At 47.2% G+C, this 16,074-nt stretch overlaps 1 protein-coding gene across 2 annotated transcripts in view; it reads left to right on the forward strand.

Annotated features, from left to right (window-relative positions):
* SPINT1 (serine peptidase inhibitor, Kunitz type 1) overlaps positions 1–14,900 on the forward strand; it is a 28,291-nt gene extending 13,391 nt beyond the window's left edge. The window contains exons 3-11 of one of the 2 annotated variants that reach the window (XM_039538783.1): positions 3,279–3,442; positions 5,030–5,165; positions 6,176–6,346; positions 7,037–7,063; positions 7,431–7,556; positions 8,492–8,542; positions 9,663–9,833; positions 11,079–11,135; positions 12,331–14,900. In XM_039538783.1, the coding sequence (XP_039394717.1) occupies positions 3,279–3,442; positions 5,030–5,165; positions 6,176–6,346; positions 7,037–7,063; positions 7,431–7,556; positions 8,492–8,542; positions 9,663–9,833; positions 11,079–11,135; positions 12,331–12,527 (1,100 nt within the window). In that variant the 3' untranslated portion in view covers positions 12,528–14,900. The remainder of the gene's footprint in view (positions 1–3,278; positions 3,443–5,029; positions 5,166–6,175; positions 6,347–7,036; positions 7,064–7,430; positions 7,557–8,491; positions 8,543–9,662; positions 9,834–11,078; positions 11,136–12,330) is intronic. The other variant, XM_039538784.1, reaches the window with a different exon arrangement.
* Positions 14,901–16,074: the final 1,174 nt, after the last annotated feature.

Consider the following 16,074-nt stretch of genomic DNA (forward strand, 5'->3'; position numbering starts at 1 on the left):
TTCTCCTCCCCTCCTCTTGAGCAGCAGCACTTGGAGACAGGGAGACGTTCCTCAAACTTCTGGGTGCTGGCGATGGGGTGACAGACCGTGGTTTGCCACAGGGCACACACCACAGCTTGAGCCTAGGTACAGGAGGAGTGCGAGGGGGAGAAGAGGGCTAGCAGCAGTGAGAGAAGCACACGCCACGACCCTTCAACAGCCGCCCGCTGAGCACTCGGGAGTCGTGCTAGTTCGTTCCCAAGGGGGCACTGGGTTTACAACTGGTTGAAAGACCAGACTCAAAGGGTACTTACCAGTGGTTCACTGTCCTACTAGGAGGGCGTATCTAGTGGGGTCCACCCGAGGTCTATCCCAAGTCTGTTACTAGTCAATAGTTTCATTAATGACTTGGATAATGGAGGGCAGACTATGCTTATAAAATTTGTGGATGACACTAAGCTGGGAGGGTTTGCAAGCACTTTGGAGGAAAGGATTAGAATTCAAAAGGACCCTGCCAGATTGGAGAATTGGTCTGAAATCTGCAAGATGAAATTCAGTAAAGACAAGCACAACGTAGTATACTTAGGAAGGAAAAATCAAATGCACAGCTATAAAATGGGGAGTAACTGAGTAGGTGGTAGTAATCCTGAAAAGGATTTATAGGTTATAGTGAATCACAAATTGAATATAAGCCAACAAGATGATGCAGTTGTGAAAAAGGCTAATATCATTCTGGGGAGTATTAATGAGAATGTCCTCTGTATTACAAGGGAGGTGGTTGTTCCTCTGTACTTGGCATTGGTGAGGCCTCAGCTGGAGTACTGTGTCCAGTTTTGGGTGTCACACTTTCAGAAAGATGTGGACAAATTAGAGAGAGTCCAAAAGAGAGCAACAAAAATGATAGGTTTAGAAAACATGATCTATGAGGAAAGGTTAAAAAATTGGGCATGTTTAGTCTTGAGAAAAGAAGATTGAGGGGGGGACCCAATAAGTCTTCAAATATGTTACGGGCCGTAATAAAGAGGATGGAGATCAGTTGTTCTCCGTGTCCACTGAAGGTAGGACAAAAAGTAATTGGCTTAATCTGCAGCAAGGGAGATTTAAGTTAGACATTAGGAAAAACATTCTAACTATAAGGATAGTTAAGTAGTGGAATAGGCTTCCAAGGGGGCTTTGCATAAACCATTTTTTAAAAGCCCCAAAGATGGGGATTCAAAATGCCTGTCAGATGGGGTGCCCAAGGTATGCTTGGTCCTGCTTCAGCATAGGGGAATGGCACTAGCTGACCTCCTGAGGTGCCTTCCAGCCCTACATTTTTATGAATGATTCTGATCAAAAATTCTGTGGAATAAGATGTAAAATCATTGCTGATGAGGATTGCAGTGACACAAAGACTGGAGTGGTAAGTTTGATTACAGGGATGTGTCACTTATACAGAGTGCTCTGGATGGCTTTTGTGCCCAGTTTTCTATCAAACATTTTAATACAGCCAAATGCAAGGTCTTACATCTAGGAACGTAGACTGGAAGCCATAATCGCAGGATGTGAGGTTTGGCAAGCAGTGGCCATGGAAAGAACTTGAGTGTCCACTGTAATTCTGTGGCTAAAAGGTTCATGTGATGCTTGGCTGTATCAACAGGATTGTTTAGTGGGGAGGTGATATAGAGTACTAGTAGGGTCTCACAAAGCTACTAGAATACTTTGTCCAGTTTTTGTGTCAACGCTCTAAAGGATTTTGGGAGGGGAAAAATAGGAGGCGGTTCAGAGAAGAGCTGCAAAGAATTGGGGTCTGGAAAATGCATCTCACAATGAGAGACTTAAGGAGATTGATTCCATTTGGTTTATTGAAGAGAGGGCCAAAAGGTGAGTTAATCATGGCTTAGAAGAATTTACTCAGGAAGAAGATGCCTAATGCCAGAGGGCTATTTAATCTAGTAGGCAAAAGGCACAGCAAGATCTAATGGCTGGAACTTGAATCCAGAAAAACTCAAATTGAAAATAAGGTGTAAGTTTTTTAATAGTGAAGATAATTAACCATTGGAATAATCTGGAGATTTGGTGGATTCTGATCCTCCCTCTATAGTAACCATTTATAGCACAGTATAAGGCTTTCATAGCTGGATTATAAATCAAGACTGGATGACTTCTTAAAATATGTGGTTGAATTTGAGTATACATTATTGGGCTTGATGCAAAAATTATTGGGTGAAGTTTTATGGCTTGCATTCTGTTTTTACTGGCCTGTTCCCATGATGAAGATTTACTTTTGCCTCCTACGTTTTCCAGAGTGACCTTTTGATCCAGATTGTGTTAGTGGTGCAAAGGGACGGGTGTGTGGTCCATGGGGTGGCATTTAAATGCCGTGCAAGATTTTTTTCAAGGGGGGCTATTCTCCAGAGACAATGAGTTTTGAATAGAAACATGGAATAAGTGGATTATATTGCCTCGCACTTCCCCCTCAAAAGTGTCTCATTAAATTGTGTATTGGAGGGAAATAATTGGTAGAAGATGTTGAACTGATTCCTTGTCAGGTATCAGAGGGGTAGCGGTGTTAGTCTGGATCTGTAAAAGCGCAAGAGAGTCCTGTGACACCTTATAGACTAACAGACGTATTGGAGCATGAGCTTTCGTGGGTGACACCAACATTAAATCGTGTGTGTAGTTTATGTGAAATTTGTGAGTGTTAGGAGTCCACAGCTGTAGGAACAAGGTGTTCCCTTGTCACTAAGGCTGGCTCCAGGCACCAGCGAAGGAAGCAGGTACCTCGGGTGGCCAATAGAAAGGGGCGGCACTCAGTTCATTGTTGGGGCGGTACGTCCAAGTCTTCAGCAGCAATTCGGCAGCACTTCACTCCCTCTCGTCCTCTTCGGCAGCAGCTCAATCAGGGCTGTTTCTTTTTTCCTTCGCCGCTTGGGGTGGCAAAAAAGCTGGAGCCGGCCCTGCTTGTCACGTATACTTCTTCCTACAGGTAAAATCTCTAAGTAGTTGCAATTGGCTCAGAGAGACTGGCTGCAGTATGGATTACTGATCAGTTACATTTAATAATGGAGGAGACGGGTGAAGTAAGCGAAAGAATTCTGCTCCAGACCCTTGAAACTGACTCGGCATTCCTCATGTGCACCACTTTGCTGTCTCAGACTGATTTGCTTACAAACATAGCATGATCAAACATCTTCCTATTTTAGTGACTGGAACCCACATGGATTCAGTCTGGGGGAAATCCCGCCTTCTTCCTGGTTGAGACAAGACCCCAGTCCTTCTGCTTCTTACCTAAGCCTTTTGTTGCCTTTCTTCTCCAGATGATGAGCCTCCCAAAGCCCGTGCTGGGATGGACATGAAGGTGCAGCCTCAGGAGCCAGTGTCACTGAGAGGCACAGACAGCACAGATGACCATGGGATTGTCAGTTATGATTGGAAACTTCTGCTTGGTGACACCTCTGTGGTGCTGGAGGTAGGGAGCGGAGTGAGTACTGCTTTGCTTGCCCAGAGGCTCATGCTGTCTACACCAAATATGTTGCAACTGATCAATATCTTATGGGTCTCCTTGTCCTTCCCTCTTCATGTTGTTGCAGCCAAGTGTGTGCTCTCTATCTTGCCCCTCTTTAGAGTGAGTTAAGGTCAGAGGAGTTGAGGGAAGAAGCTGGGCCAGAATGACCGTTTCCTATCAATATGCTACCTTTTTCTATCTCTTCCGCTCTCTCCCATGCATCTTCCATACATTATACATCCCTGCTGTTGTCACTCAGTGGTGCTGTCATTGCTTAGGGTATGTCTATGCTACCCGCCAGATCAGCGGGCAGCGATTGATCCAGCAGGGACTGATTTATCGTGTCTAGTCTAGATACGATAAATCGACCCCCTCGAGCATTCTCCCTGTTGACTCCTGTACTCCAGCGCTGCGTGAGGTGCAGGCAGAGTCGATGGGGGAGCGGCAGCAGTCGACTCACTGTGGTGAAGACACCACGGTAAGTCGATCTAAGTAAGTAAGTTGCGTGACTTAGATTAATTCTCTCTTTTCCCCCCTTCCCCCCTGCAGTGTAGACCAGGGCTTAGTGAGCTAACCTTTCTCCCCTCCATCAGGAAACTCTTGCAGCACAGGAAGTCAAGAATCCAGTGAATGCTCCTAAACCCTCATCCCCCTGTGCATTTGTGTGGTCTGTTCTACTGGGGGGGGAGGGGGGAGAGAGAGAGAGAACAGTATATAAAGTGCTATAACCATCTTTGCTTCTTAGTGCATGTCTTTGAGCGAGGTAACTGACCCATACCCTGGTTCTGCTATGCTCTGATTGCTAGCCTTCTCCTCTGCAAATGGGCTAGCTTGTATACCTGTGGCCTGTCCCTAGAGTTCTGCTCCTGTTCTCATTGGGCTGTTCTCTGATTTCATCACTGTCTTGGATAGGTGCTTCTCCCTGTTCGAATCCTGCAATCCTTACCTGCCTGAAAGGCTACATGAGCTAATTAAAAGCCAAGACACAGGACCCATTGATGCCTGCTGTCAGATGGCATGGCTGGTGTACCCAAACACTAGTAAGCAACAACACCACACTTAGAACACCTGTCACTCAGGCATTCTTTACATAAGGTTTTATCATCATGTTACAGATGGGGAAACTGAGGCACAAAGCTGCTAAGCGACTTTCTCAAAACCGCACAACAAATCAGTGGCAGAGTGTGGAATAGAACCCATGCTCCTGACTCCAGTCTGGCTGTAAGATCTTCAGGGCCTGTAGCACTACTGGTCTTATTGGCTAGACCAAAGTGTAGTGCCCCAAAGACCACCAGTATCTAGACTGAGCATACTAGGGTGCTGAGGCTGTGGTGTTATCTGCCTTCCTTAGCCCACTTGGGCATGGGCAGCGAGAATCTAGCCCATAGTTGTAAAGAATCCCAGAATGCTTTACAAGATGACGATGGGTGGAAGCCTATTCCAGGTGTAGCTCAGCTGCTCTCTTCCTGATGCAACACACACACGCGCGCATACCCCCCCTCTCCCCCCACGGTTTGATATGCCAGCTCCTGCTATGATTTTGTTTGTTTTGCTTTCTTGAAGAAAGGGGAAGATCAAGCAGAGATCTCCAACCTGCAGGAGGGGCAGTATGTCTTCCAGCTCACTGTCACAGACAGTGCTGGCCAGCAGGACTCCACCAACATCACGATCATGGTCCTGACAGCTGAACAGACTGAAGGTGAGTCTATCCAGATAGACCTTTGCACTAGAATCTCCAGGGGGTCCCAGCTAAGATACTTTTCTGCTATAATAGGTTATCAGCAAGCTATGTTACCAGCACTCTTGTGGGAGCTGGTGCATGGGAATACCATATGTTGGGGGACTGGAGGCAGGATAACTTTATGAAGTTTCTCCAGATGAAAATTCAACCTACCATGCCTAAACCTTATTAGTATAAGGTCTCCCCATCCACCAATGCCTGTCTCAGTTTCTCCAATCCCCATGCAAAACTAAGACATGGTAATGAACTGACTGTGTGTGTGAGACTCTGCCCTTAATCAGATAGGACCAAAACTGCTCAGCTCTATATCATAGACCTTATACTGCTAACAATGATTGTCCTTTAGCTCAAGTAAGAGCTTGTGCTTTTGGAGAAGGATTACTTGAGGTGTGCGTGTGTGTTTAATTCCTTGCTTACACTGTGAAGTGCCAAATAACCCTGGTGTGCAGCATAGTGACAGCTGTCAGTGTGAAGACCTAAATGGCCACGGATTTCATTATCAAATTTGTTACAAAGGACTTGTGCCTGGCAATCAAGATGTTCAGAGTTATGCATCAATGAGGCAGTGTGGGTTCTTGGTGGCCATTTGGCACCAGTGCCTTAAGCAGAGGTTTCCTCCTTCCATCCCAGTACTACAGTAAATAGACTTCCCTAGAATGCAGACAAGAGAATATTTTTAGGCAGAACCTCCTTGGAGTGAGCTCAAGATATGTGTTGCCTTTGGGAGAACTCCCCCCTTGCCCTCCCACAAGCCACCAGTGGCTACAAAGATGGGAGAATTGGTGCCAGATTAGCTAGTGCTTAATTCTGCCCTTGGCAGCAAGCTGCAGTCATTGCTGCTGATCCAGCTCACCTCCTGATATTTCAGCAAGGCCAAGCATCCATACTCCAGCTGTGGAGTTGAAGTAAAACGAGCTCTGGCCTTGTATGCAGACTTTTTGCATTGGGGTACCTTTCTTACATTCCAGAGTTCTGCTTGGCTCCTAGTAAGGTGGGTCGGTGCCGTGGGTCCTTTCCCCGCTGGTTCTACAATCCAGCGTCTCAGCAATGTGAGAAATTCACCTTTGGGGGCTGCAAGGCCAACAAGAATAACTACGTTCGGGAGGAAGAGTGTAAACTTGCCTGCAAGAATGTTCAAGGTGAGTCCATCTATAGAGGAAACCCCTGTGTTAGTGTGGTTCCATTGATTGGCATATACTTGGCATTTAGTTTGAAGTTTCTTTCTAGTCAACGTTCCTCAGCATGGTGTGAAAGAAGTTCATTCAGGGACTGGTGTTTACTACACTTCTGTAGCCACAGACTTGCTTTCAAAATCCTCTTCCTGCTACCTATAAATGTAGCCACAGAACAAGGTGTCTTGCCCTGGAGGTGCCAGAAGTTCTTCTCTTTCCCATGAAATTCAGCTTTCTCCTTACACCCGTTAGCAGTAGCACAGCTGAGCCTTTAAGAGCCAGTCAGCAAAGCTGATTGATGAATTGATGAAGTGATGAATTCATGGGGCTTCTGCCAGGCCACTGTGCTTCATATTAAGCTTAAGGTGGGGGCAGAGGAATGGAGGGAGGAAAGACAATTTGGAATAGCTTGACTGGTTTAGGAGGAGTAAGGCGGGAGGGACTTCAGAGCAGTCAGTACCTTTCGCCCCTCCCCTCCCCACACAGTGTATAGCCCTCCTGGAAAATGCAATATGGGATTCTGGTAAACAATCAAAATGTTTGTCCTGGGTAGCCGTTGTGCTAGGGTAGCCTTGGTTATTGGGGGAGGCATAGTGACAGTATAGAACAGACTCTGATTCACCAAAATAATGTAGCTTTTTTATGTCTTTTCTCAAGGTTCTTTTGGAACGCGGGCCAAGCCAGGTAGGCGTCTCATACCTCTCTGTCTAATGTGCAATGTGTTCCAGTAAGTGTGAATGAGAGAGGCGGGCGTCGAGGCTAAAATCTAATCTCTGTAGCTTTATAGCTAGCACTCTGCACTTCCAAGTCACGTTCACTCCCTGGGGAAAGGAGGCACTTGGCTTCATTCCACACTGACTGCCTTGGACCAAGTTTGGAGTGGCACTGATGGACTCTGAAGAGAGTACTGTCCAGGCTTCCCGTGCCCCAGGAAGCTCACGGGGAGGCACAAGCCCTTCACGACATATCTGGGTGCCAGGAGGAGAGGGGTTTTCTGGTGAACATCCTTCCCTCCATCCCAAAAACCCCATAATCTTTCTTTCTATTCCAGTGTGCAATGGGAACTGTGAGTCCTTCCACTTCAAATGCAGAGATGGCTGCTGCATTGATAGTTTCCTGGAATGTGATGAAACTTCAGATTGTGCAGATGGATCAGATGAGGGGCGTTGTGAGCTGTGTAAGTACTTAGAGTCTGGGTCCTAAACTTTCCAACTTTAGTGTCTGAAGATGGATACGTCTCACTGTAGCATAGTACTCTGGTCTCCTAACCTAGTTGTATCCTTCACACGTAAGCATCTTCACAGCACTTCTATGTCACTAGCATTTGAGAGGCCGAACACTGCTGATCACATTGTTCTTGACTCTCCCTTACCTCCTGGATTCTTCCTCCACTCTCCCTCCTCTGGGGTCTATCCTTCTGTCTGTGACCTACAGGGTTCTGTCCTTTTCTCCCTCTTATCTCTGAGTGACCTTACCTGGTCTCATGGTTTCATGTACCACCTCCAAATACTTCTTGCCACCTTGACTTCTCCCAGTCTCTTAAACATTACAAGAATGTCCTGCTAACAGCTTGCATCTGACATGGCAAAACGCTGAACTCCTTAACCACCTTCTCGCTTCTGTGTCATGACAGATAATTCCTGGGCTCTTTTGTTTTCCGATCCCACAGTCTGCATATATTCTGTGATTCCCCTCTCTCTTGAGCATCACAAACCAGTATTAATTTTAAAAGTCTGGAGTGACATGGCTCCCGCTCCCCACTCCCTTGGGAGGCTATTCCACAGTCAAATACATCTTGCTGTCAGGGAGTATTTCCTGATAAGGAGCCTAAACTTTCCCTTCCTTAACTTTATCCCATTATTATTAGTCACACTTCCATACGTAATTCCTTTTCTACCTTGATTTTTTTTAAACTACTTTTAAATATTTGTGGACCTTGGTTTATAGCTTCTTTCCCTGCCTTATGTATGATACTAGCAGAAGGGAGAAGAAAGTAGTTAGGGAGTGTCCCACAAAGACCTCTCTCTCCACATACCTTGGGATGGGTGGAGGAGTTTCATACTTTAGCTGGGGGCTGTACGTTTCTATCCTGTGAGCTGTTTCTTTTTGCAGATGCAGCAGAGTTCAATAAACTACGGAAAATCAATGTTACAACCGAGCAAGGTATGTATGTTACAAATCCTGAAAGGCTACTTTAGCCTTCTTCCATGAATTTTCCCAGTGCATAGTGGGAAATTGCCTATCCCAGAAAAGGACTCTTGCCTAGCATAAGCCAGTCAGTGCCTGACTGATCCCATTGACACTGGGTCTAGAAGCATTTCCTGAATCGATTTTCAACACTGTTTGATTGCCTGAATAGTATAGAGGAGGCATAACTAGAGTAAAACCTCTTCAACATGGTAAGTAGTGCTGTGCTCCTCCCACCCCCATCCACCCCCAGGCAGTAAATTGCATGGCACTCACTGCATCCATCTGTCTAAACATGGGAGGATGAATTGCTCAGTCAACTTTGCAAGGATTTGAGTGTGTGGTTCTAATGCCATACCTGATGCCTAGACCTCACTCCGATGCCTTCTGGGGAGACTTATGGACAAGTGGCAGTTCTGCTTGGCAGTGTCCTGTTTATTAAGTGAACTTTGAACCCTTGGCAGCCAGGCACTGGTGTAATGTTAGATGGATGAGATCCTCGGGATTGACTTTGGACTCTACCCCACCCTCTCTCTGTTCAAATATCCGTTCTAACCGACCAACGGCAGCTGTTGGGCTCATTAGCTCTCGCTCATTGCAGTGATTGCTGGAGTGCTCTCCCTGCTCTGTGGAGAGGGGAGACTTTCCCTTCTTTTAAACCTCCATGCTTAGGGCTTGTCTACACAGGGAAGTGATCTCAGAATAAGGTAGGGTGTGAATTTAACATGCTAGAGCTATTCAGTGGAGTAGCTATTGCAGTCAATTCCTATTGTAGACAAGCCCTTACTGGGGGGCACTGATCCCTCTCCTGATGGGAACAGCATTATCCTCTTCCAGCCTCTGCTAAAATGCCCTAATTGGCTACATCCTCCCCCCATGCACTTTTGGGGCTGTGAGGGTGATTGTTGCCAGTGCGTCGCAATTAGTTGGCAGTTATGTCAATCGGTTGTTGATAGTCTTTGCTAACTCTAGGAAATAGGTGCCACAAAGTGGGTTGGAGACTGAAGAGTGGCACACACTGCACCAGAGGAGTTACAAAGCGTGGATGCTGTGTAAATGTGCTGGTTGAGCCCGAACACCTCTTTTGCTTTGCCAGGTCACTGTGTAGATTTACCAGACACTGGGATGTGCCAAGAGAGCATCCCCCGCTGGTACTACAACCCATTCACCGAGAAATGTGACCGCTTCACCTATGGGGGCTGTGAAGGCAACCAAAATAACTTTGAGGAGGAAGAAGAGTGTCTGAAATCATGTGCAGGCATCACAAGTAAGCAGCAGGGCTGTGGGGTGAGGGGGCCAGCATCTCTATCACAGTGAAACCCTCCAAGCTAAATTCCCTGGCTCCAAATAGGCCGCAGCTCTGCAGAGCATGAGATGGAGCATTGCTCTTTAACCCTGGCCTCTCACCACAAAGCTCCTCATTCTGTCTGATTGCTAATGCAGAGCACCCAGAAATTAACACTCTGAAGTACAATTTCTCCCAGGCCAGCCTACTTTTCTTGGGAGTTTCTTGAGCTCCGTTACTGCTGTGAACTGGAAGAGCATTTTGGATATCGATGTGCAAGGCATTGGCTCTTGGCTGTCCAGCCAGAGAGAATTCCAATAGTTCTTGACACTGGAGTGAAATGGCCCATTTTAGGGGCCCACGGGTATCTGTTTTGCCCTTTTCAGGGTCATCACATTGATACAACGATGGAGGAGGCAAAACTGGATATTTGGTGGTGAGGAGACATATGCCCCCAAACCTGTAGGTCCTCTCTGTAGGGACTGTTGACTCAAATTGCTAAAACTTGCATCTAGAAACTAGTTTTACATCATCTAGTGCAGATTGTGTCTTGTCTGAGTGGGAGGTGAGGGAGTCCCAAAGAAGGGATTCCACTAAGCTGTGTTGGTAAGGAAGCAGAGAGACTCCTGTTCTGATGCTTTCTCTGAAGTGTTGGGTGGATCAATACCATCCTTCACCGGCCTGCCCCAAGAGCCAGGGGCGGCTCCAGGCACCAGCGCACCAAGTGCGTGCCTGGGGCAGCAAGCCGCGGAGGGTGGCCTGCCAGTCGCCGTGAGGGAGGCAGTCAGGCTGCCTTCGGCGGCTTGCCTGCAGGAGATCCACCGGTCCTGCGGTTTCAGCGGCAATTCGGCAGCGGGTATGCCGAAGGCGTGGGACTGGTGGACCTCCTGCAGGCATGCCGCCGAAAGCAGCCTGACTGCTGTGCTTGGGGCAGCAAAATACATAGAGCCGCCCCTGCCAAGAGCACATTTTCCCACATTGGGGCTGTCAGAAGAGAGACTCTCTCCTCTCCAGATTCCTGTATCTGTAGAGAAAGAGAGAAGCCAGAATTAAATAAATGGACAATGCCCTGGCTGGGTTGAGGGGATGCTGGAAGGGAATACTCTGGTGGTTAATTCCAGGTATGCAGTTTGACTCCAGCATGAAACTGTCCTGGGAGGCTGACACCTCACTCCATTGTTCCCAGCTCTCATATGAGACTGTGTTTTTGTTTTGTTCCCTGTGCAGAGGCAGATGTGATTGGCCAGAGATGGGGAGCATATGGGACCCAGCATGCTGGCTTGAGTAAGTAAGAATTTTACTCAAGTGACATGTTTGTCATGACCTCTTCTTCCCTGTCTCGTGGAATGTATTGCACTTCATTACCAGGGTGTGGGGAGGAACATCACATCTAACTACAGGAAGTAATGTGGTCTTCATGGGACAAGGGAAATGGATCTGTGGGATTCCTTCTCATCGCTCACTCCGGTGTGACTCAGTTGACCTCCGTAGTTACTCCTAATTCACCCTAGTATAAGTAAGAAGAGAATTGAGTCCTATAATCTGTAGGCATCAAAGAACAGTGGGGAAGACACTCTCCCCTCATAGCCAGGCTGGCATGTTCCCCACTGACCTGGATAGCTGAGGATAGGCTAGACACAGGTGGGTATTTGAATAATGTTGGTTGACATGGGAGCAGGGTTGTATGTGTTTAACAACACTAAAGCTGCAAGCTACAATTGCAATGGGCCTGAAGTTAATGATCTTTAACATACAACACTCACATTTTAATGTGAGTTGCCATTCATCCCAAACCTGTGTTGAGAGAGTTCCTCCCAGAGCAGACTGCTCCTAAGGTGGTGATTCGTCATTCCCAATGTCCCAGAGACTGAACCTTCCTCTCAGATTTGCCATGGTCCTCAAATGTGCCAAACTTAAATGACTTCAGTGCTGGTGACAGGCGCCCGATTAACATCACTGGACATTGATGCACAGAACAGCGATAGCTTGGGCAGTAGTACTGTGAATTTCCTGACACTCCCCTGCTAATCTACCTTATCTGGAGGAATTACCCCTAAGTAGTTCCTCCTCTGGGCTCAGCCATCTCTTGGCCGCCCTGCAGAGACTCCACTTGGTGTTGGGGATAAGGTTGTGTGTTTAATACAGATGTCCAACCTCCAAGTAGCTGAACAGCCTTCAGATGGTAATAACTTTTTGAGAACTGACTCGAGTGGAACTTGAACCATGACCTGGAAGTGAAAGGGTCTGTGTATCCTTACCAGCTCCTTGAGCCATCTAGTCATGCTCTTTCTTCATGTCCACCAACTGCTGAGCTAAACATCCCGCTGTCCAGTCACTAGTCCTTGTTGAACGCTCAGGCAATGTCTTTTGCCAGCACCAGGTGTTGATCCAGCTCTGTACCTCTTGCTTTTTCCTGCCTGTTAATGCTGCAACAGAAATAGCGGAGCAGCCCTTGTAACTGTGTGTGTCCCCCTTACAGGTGCTTTTGAAGTGGCTATTGCAGTGCTCCTTTGTATCTGCATAATGGTAGTCCTGGTCATCATTGGCTACTTCTTCCTGAAGAATAGAAAGAAGAACAGCCGGCGACGCCAACCTACCACTGCTACCAACTCAACCCTCTCCACCACAGAGGATACTGAGCACCTGGTTTACAACAGTACAACCAAACCCATCTGACCCCAAGCACTTCCCTCAGATTGGGCACAGTTCCATGTACTGTTTGTTTTAGAAACAAAGGCCTATGCCTGAAGGACTCTTTGCCTCCTTTTCTGTTAGAAGATATTTGTAGCATGGCAGTAGCCATGTCCCAAGTGCTCGTGGTTGCTCTTGAAGCTGAAGGTATGGGGAAGGATTTTAGTTCATCTCTTGACTTTTTCCCCTTCCCCATCTCGAGCAATCCAGTCACAGCTCTGAATGGCTCGGTGCCTTCCATTCTAAGCGAGAGCAGCAGAAGGATTTGCTGTATCTACTGAAGGGGCTGTGGTTTGACTTTTATGTGGCATTAATTTTTCTGCAGGGCCACCAGAGCCAGCTTTTTTTGTTTGTTTGTTTTTGTTTTTTGTTCTGTGACATGTAAATCTGCCCATTCTGGGTCTATCCAACGACCTCCTCATATCCACCCCGTCCCCAAACCATCTTCCCTAGGTGGTCCTGTCCCAATGCCAAATTCGAGGGTCTCAGTGAGAATTTTTCTGGGCTTGCATGCTTCACGTGACTGGCCCAGTCAGTGCTGTGAACTATGTGCCAGTCTTTCAAATTCTCTCTTCCCATGACAGGAAAGACAGGATTGTCTACATTTTGATTGCTGTTTGAGTTTTGAACAGATATTACAGAAATGTGCAACTAATATCTCTCCAAACGATCTGCCGTACGAGTTTTACATGCACCCTTCTTTGTCTGTCTCTTCTCAAGGCTTGTAATGTGTGTGTTTTTCAGGATGACAGTCTCTAGTCTCTGAACATTCTTTGCAAATGTGCATATTCTTACTCAAAGTGAATGGAAGCCTGTGTCCCTAGTTTTCTAGCTAGTCTTAGGGGGAGATGGAACGAGTTGCCTTTCCACTCTGGCAGGTTCAGTCAGTACCCTTGCTTCACCTGTGCTGAACTAGTGCCACCTGTTGGTTGCTCATGGTAAGTTCTGCCACAGGGAAGGGGTCAGTCAGCACAGCATGGGAACAAGGTAGTATCCTGGCAAAAGGACCCTGATTGGCTTTTTGGAGGAAGAGGACACACATGGAGAAATGAGCAGCTTCCCACCCATGCTCCAAAGATGGATAGAGGTGAAGTTGAGGGAGGGAGGGAGGGTGAGCAAGCATGCTGGTCCATTCTCTCATGTCTCAAACCACAGAGTGAACTAGCCTCAGAGCTGATGAAACTGCTCATGGGCCTCTGGATTTGCCCAGGTGATGGCCTGGCTCTGCTGTTGGGGACAGCTGTCTGGAGCAGCCCAATGTGATTAGCTTGTAGCTTTTTTTGTTGTTGTTTTTTTGTAAATTTTTCCTGTATTTAATATTTTGAGGCTGACAATCACACGCAGTGCCAGAGTGCCCCTCTGCTGATCAACATACCTGAGAGAGCCCCGATTTGGACTGTGCAGAGGAAAGCGAACCGCTTTCTTACTCATGGCACTTTTTTCTCCCATCCCTGTTTTGACTGGAGCAAGATGAGCCCAGCTGCTATCATTGAAGTCTAGCACCAGCTACATGAGGCTCTGAGAACTTACCCAGACACTAGTCCCTGTACTCACTCACATTCTTGTTGAATAGCTGAGTATGAAGTCCCAACCCCAGGCAGAGACTAAGCCCTTTACTGTGCACTCCTGCTTCTCTCAGTGACTGTGATGGGGCCTGTCACCCCAGCCATGCACCTAATAGTCTAGGCTACTGTTGCTTTTAGAACAGAACCCAACTATCCCTAGTTGGGTGAGGCATGGTCGTCTGTGAAATGCTTCTGAAGCATTACTGGTTAATACTGGAATTGGAGCCTGTATTCCCCATGTCTACTGCTTTGGAAATATCCACTATGAAGTGATAACCTGGATCATTTTCTTTTATGAATTTTAAAAATTTTAAATGTACAGATTTTTTTTTTTTAATGTTTGGACACAAGTGTGTGGGACCCGTCCCCAGAGGGTTGTGGCTGTGGTGGGCTGGCACTGGTGGATGTCCTGGGGAAGGTTATGAAGTGGTTATAATCTCTTCTCGAATGGAGTGATGCTCGGACCCCTCGGGTGTCAGTCCAGCAGGGTTGTCTCCCTCCTGGGAGGATGATGAGTGGGGGGAGATGACTGCCCCCAAGCTGCTGGTGCTCTGATTGCAGGCTTGATACCCACAATTGCCCTCTGAAGGGATGGCAAAGGGATGCAGACACCTGCCTGAGTGCCTGCCCATTGCCAGGCTCTCTCATGTTTTTCTGGTCTGGCTTGCATCATCTCCTCCACACCCAGCCTCCTGTGCTTTTCTACAACCCCCCATGCCTGTGTAAGAATCCTTAACTCTTGATTTTGCTCCCTCTGTAAATGCGGATTTTAATAAAATGTTGTTCGTCTTTATCTGGCTTGAGAGAAGCGTCTGAGGAATGTCGTCCTCCACGTCAGTGAGGAGTCTTCCCCCAGCACCAGCATCCCCACTCAGGTTGTAGTGGCTTGGGGCTGAAGTGGCTCTGTGGTATCTGTCTCAGGGGAGGGGAATGAGCCCACACTGTTGGGGTGGGGGGAGTTGTTAAGCACAAAATACTATAGTGATGAATGCAGCAGAAATGCTTGATTACATAGATAATGACTAGGTCTGAGGCATTCTGGGAATGAGATCGCTTCTCATTAACACACACAGGGAGCAAGGGAAGGGTGTAGCCTGAAACTGGGCTTCCAGCTAGTCAGACTGGTTTTGGGTCTTTGAAACCAAACACAAACATGCTCTTCTTTTCCCACGTGTAGTTCTTTCTATACCTTGGGGCTGTTGATCAGTCAGCCACTGTAATGGAAATTTTGCTTATATCCCTGATGGATGTGTGTGAAAACCAGGATAACCCTCCCCCACCTCCTCACATACTGATCTCCTGAGGCTCTAAAGGTTCAGTAACTTTGCAACCAGGAAATGTGTTTTGCATGGTGCAGTTCAGTAGACTGCGCTAATTACCAAATGTTTCCTGCTAGTCTGCTCCAATTCTAAGAGCTCTGTGTAAGCCGAAACTTCTCTCTCACCAACAGATATTGCCTCACCCACCTTGTCTCTCCAATTCTTCTTTGTTCAGTTTCAACCTATTTTTCCTACTGTTTCTCACCCCACCCCACCTGAGACCACCTTAAACAACTCCTCTTTTTGGTGGGGCCTATACTTTGCCAATACATTGTACCTACCTCACTCACACCTGCAGCCTGGGGAACAGTAATAGTCACTGGTCAAAGTGCTGGCTTTCTCTGTAGGGCTTGCTCATCACATGTCAATGGCTGGGCTCTGCCTCCCAGGACAGCTGTGCTCCCGTCTTCTTTCTTCCTTTTGTCATTTGGGAAGCAGAGCTGTGCCAGGAGGAAGCTGGAAGCCAGCCCAGCGAAGTGCACTCTTACACTCCTTCCATTTCCTTTCCTCTAGGAGAAACTGATCCTTTTTATTTCTCTTCCTCCCTCCCTCAAGATTTATGTTTTAATAAGAGATGTGGTAGCATTTAAAAAAAAAAAGGCCTGGCAAACCAAAGCCATCCACCTATGCTGGGGAGTCTGTGATTAG

This window comes from Mauremys reevesii, linkage group 4 (assembly GCF_016161935.1).
Source record: "Mauremys reevesii isolate NIE-2019 linkage group 4, ASM1616193v1, whole genome shotgun sequence".
Classification (NCBI taxonomy): domain Eukaryota; kingdom Metazoa; phylum Chordata; order Testudines; family Geoemydidae; genus Mauremys; species Mauremys reevesii.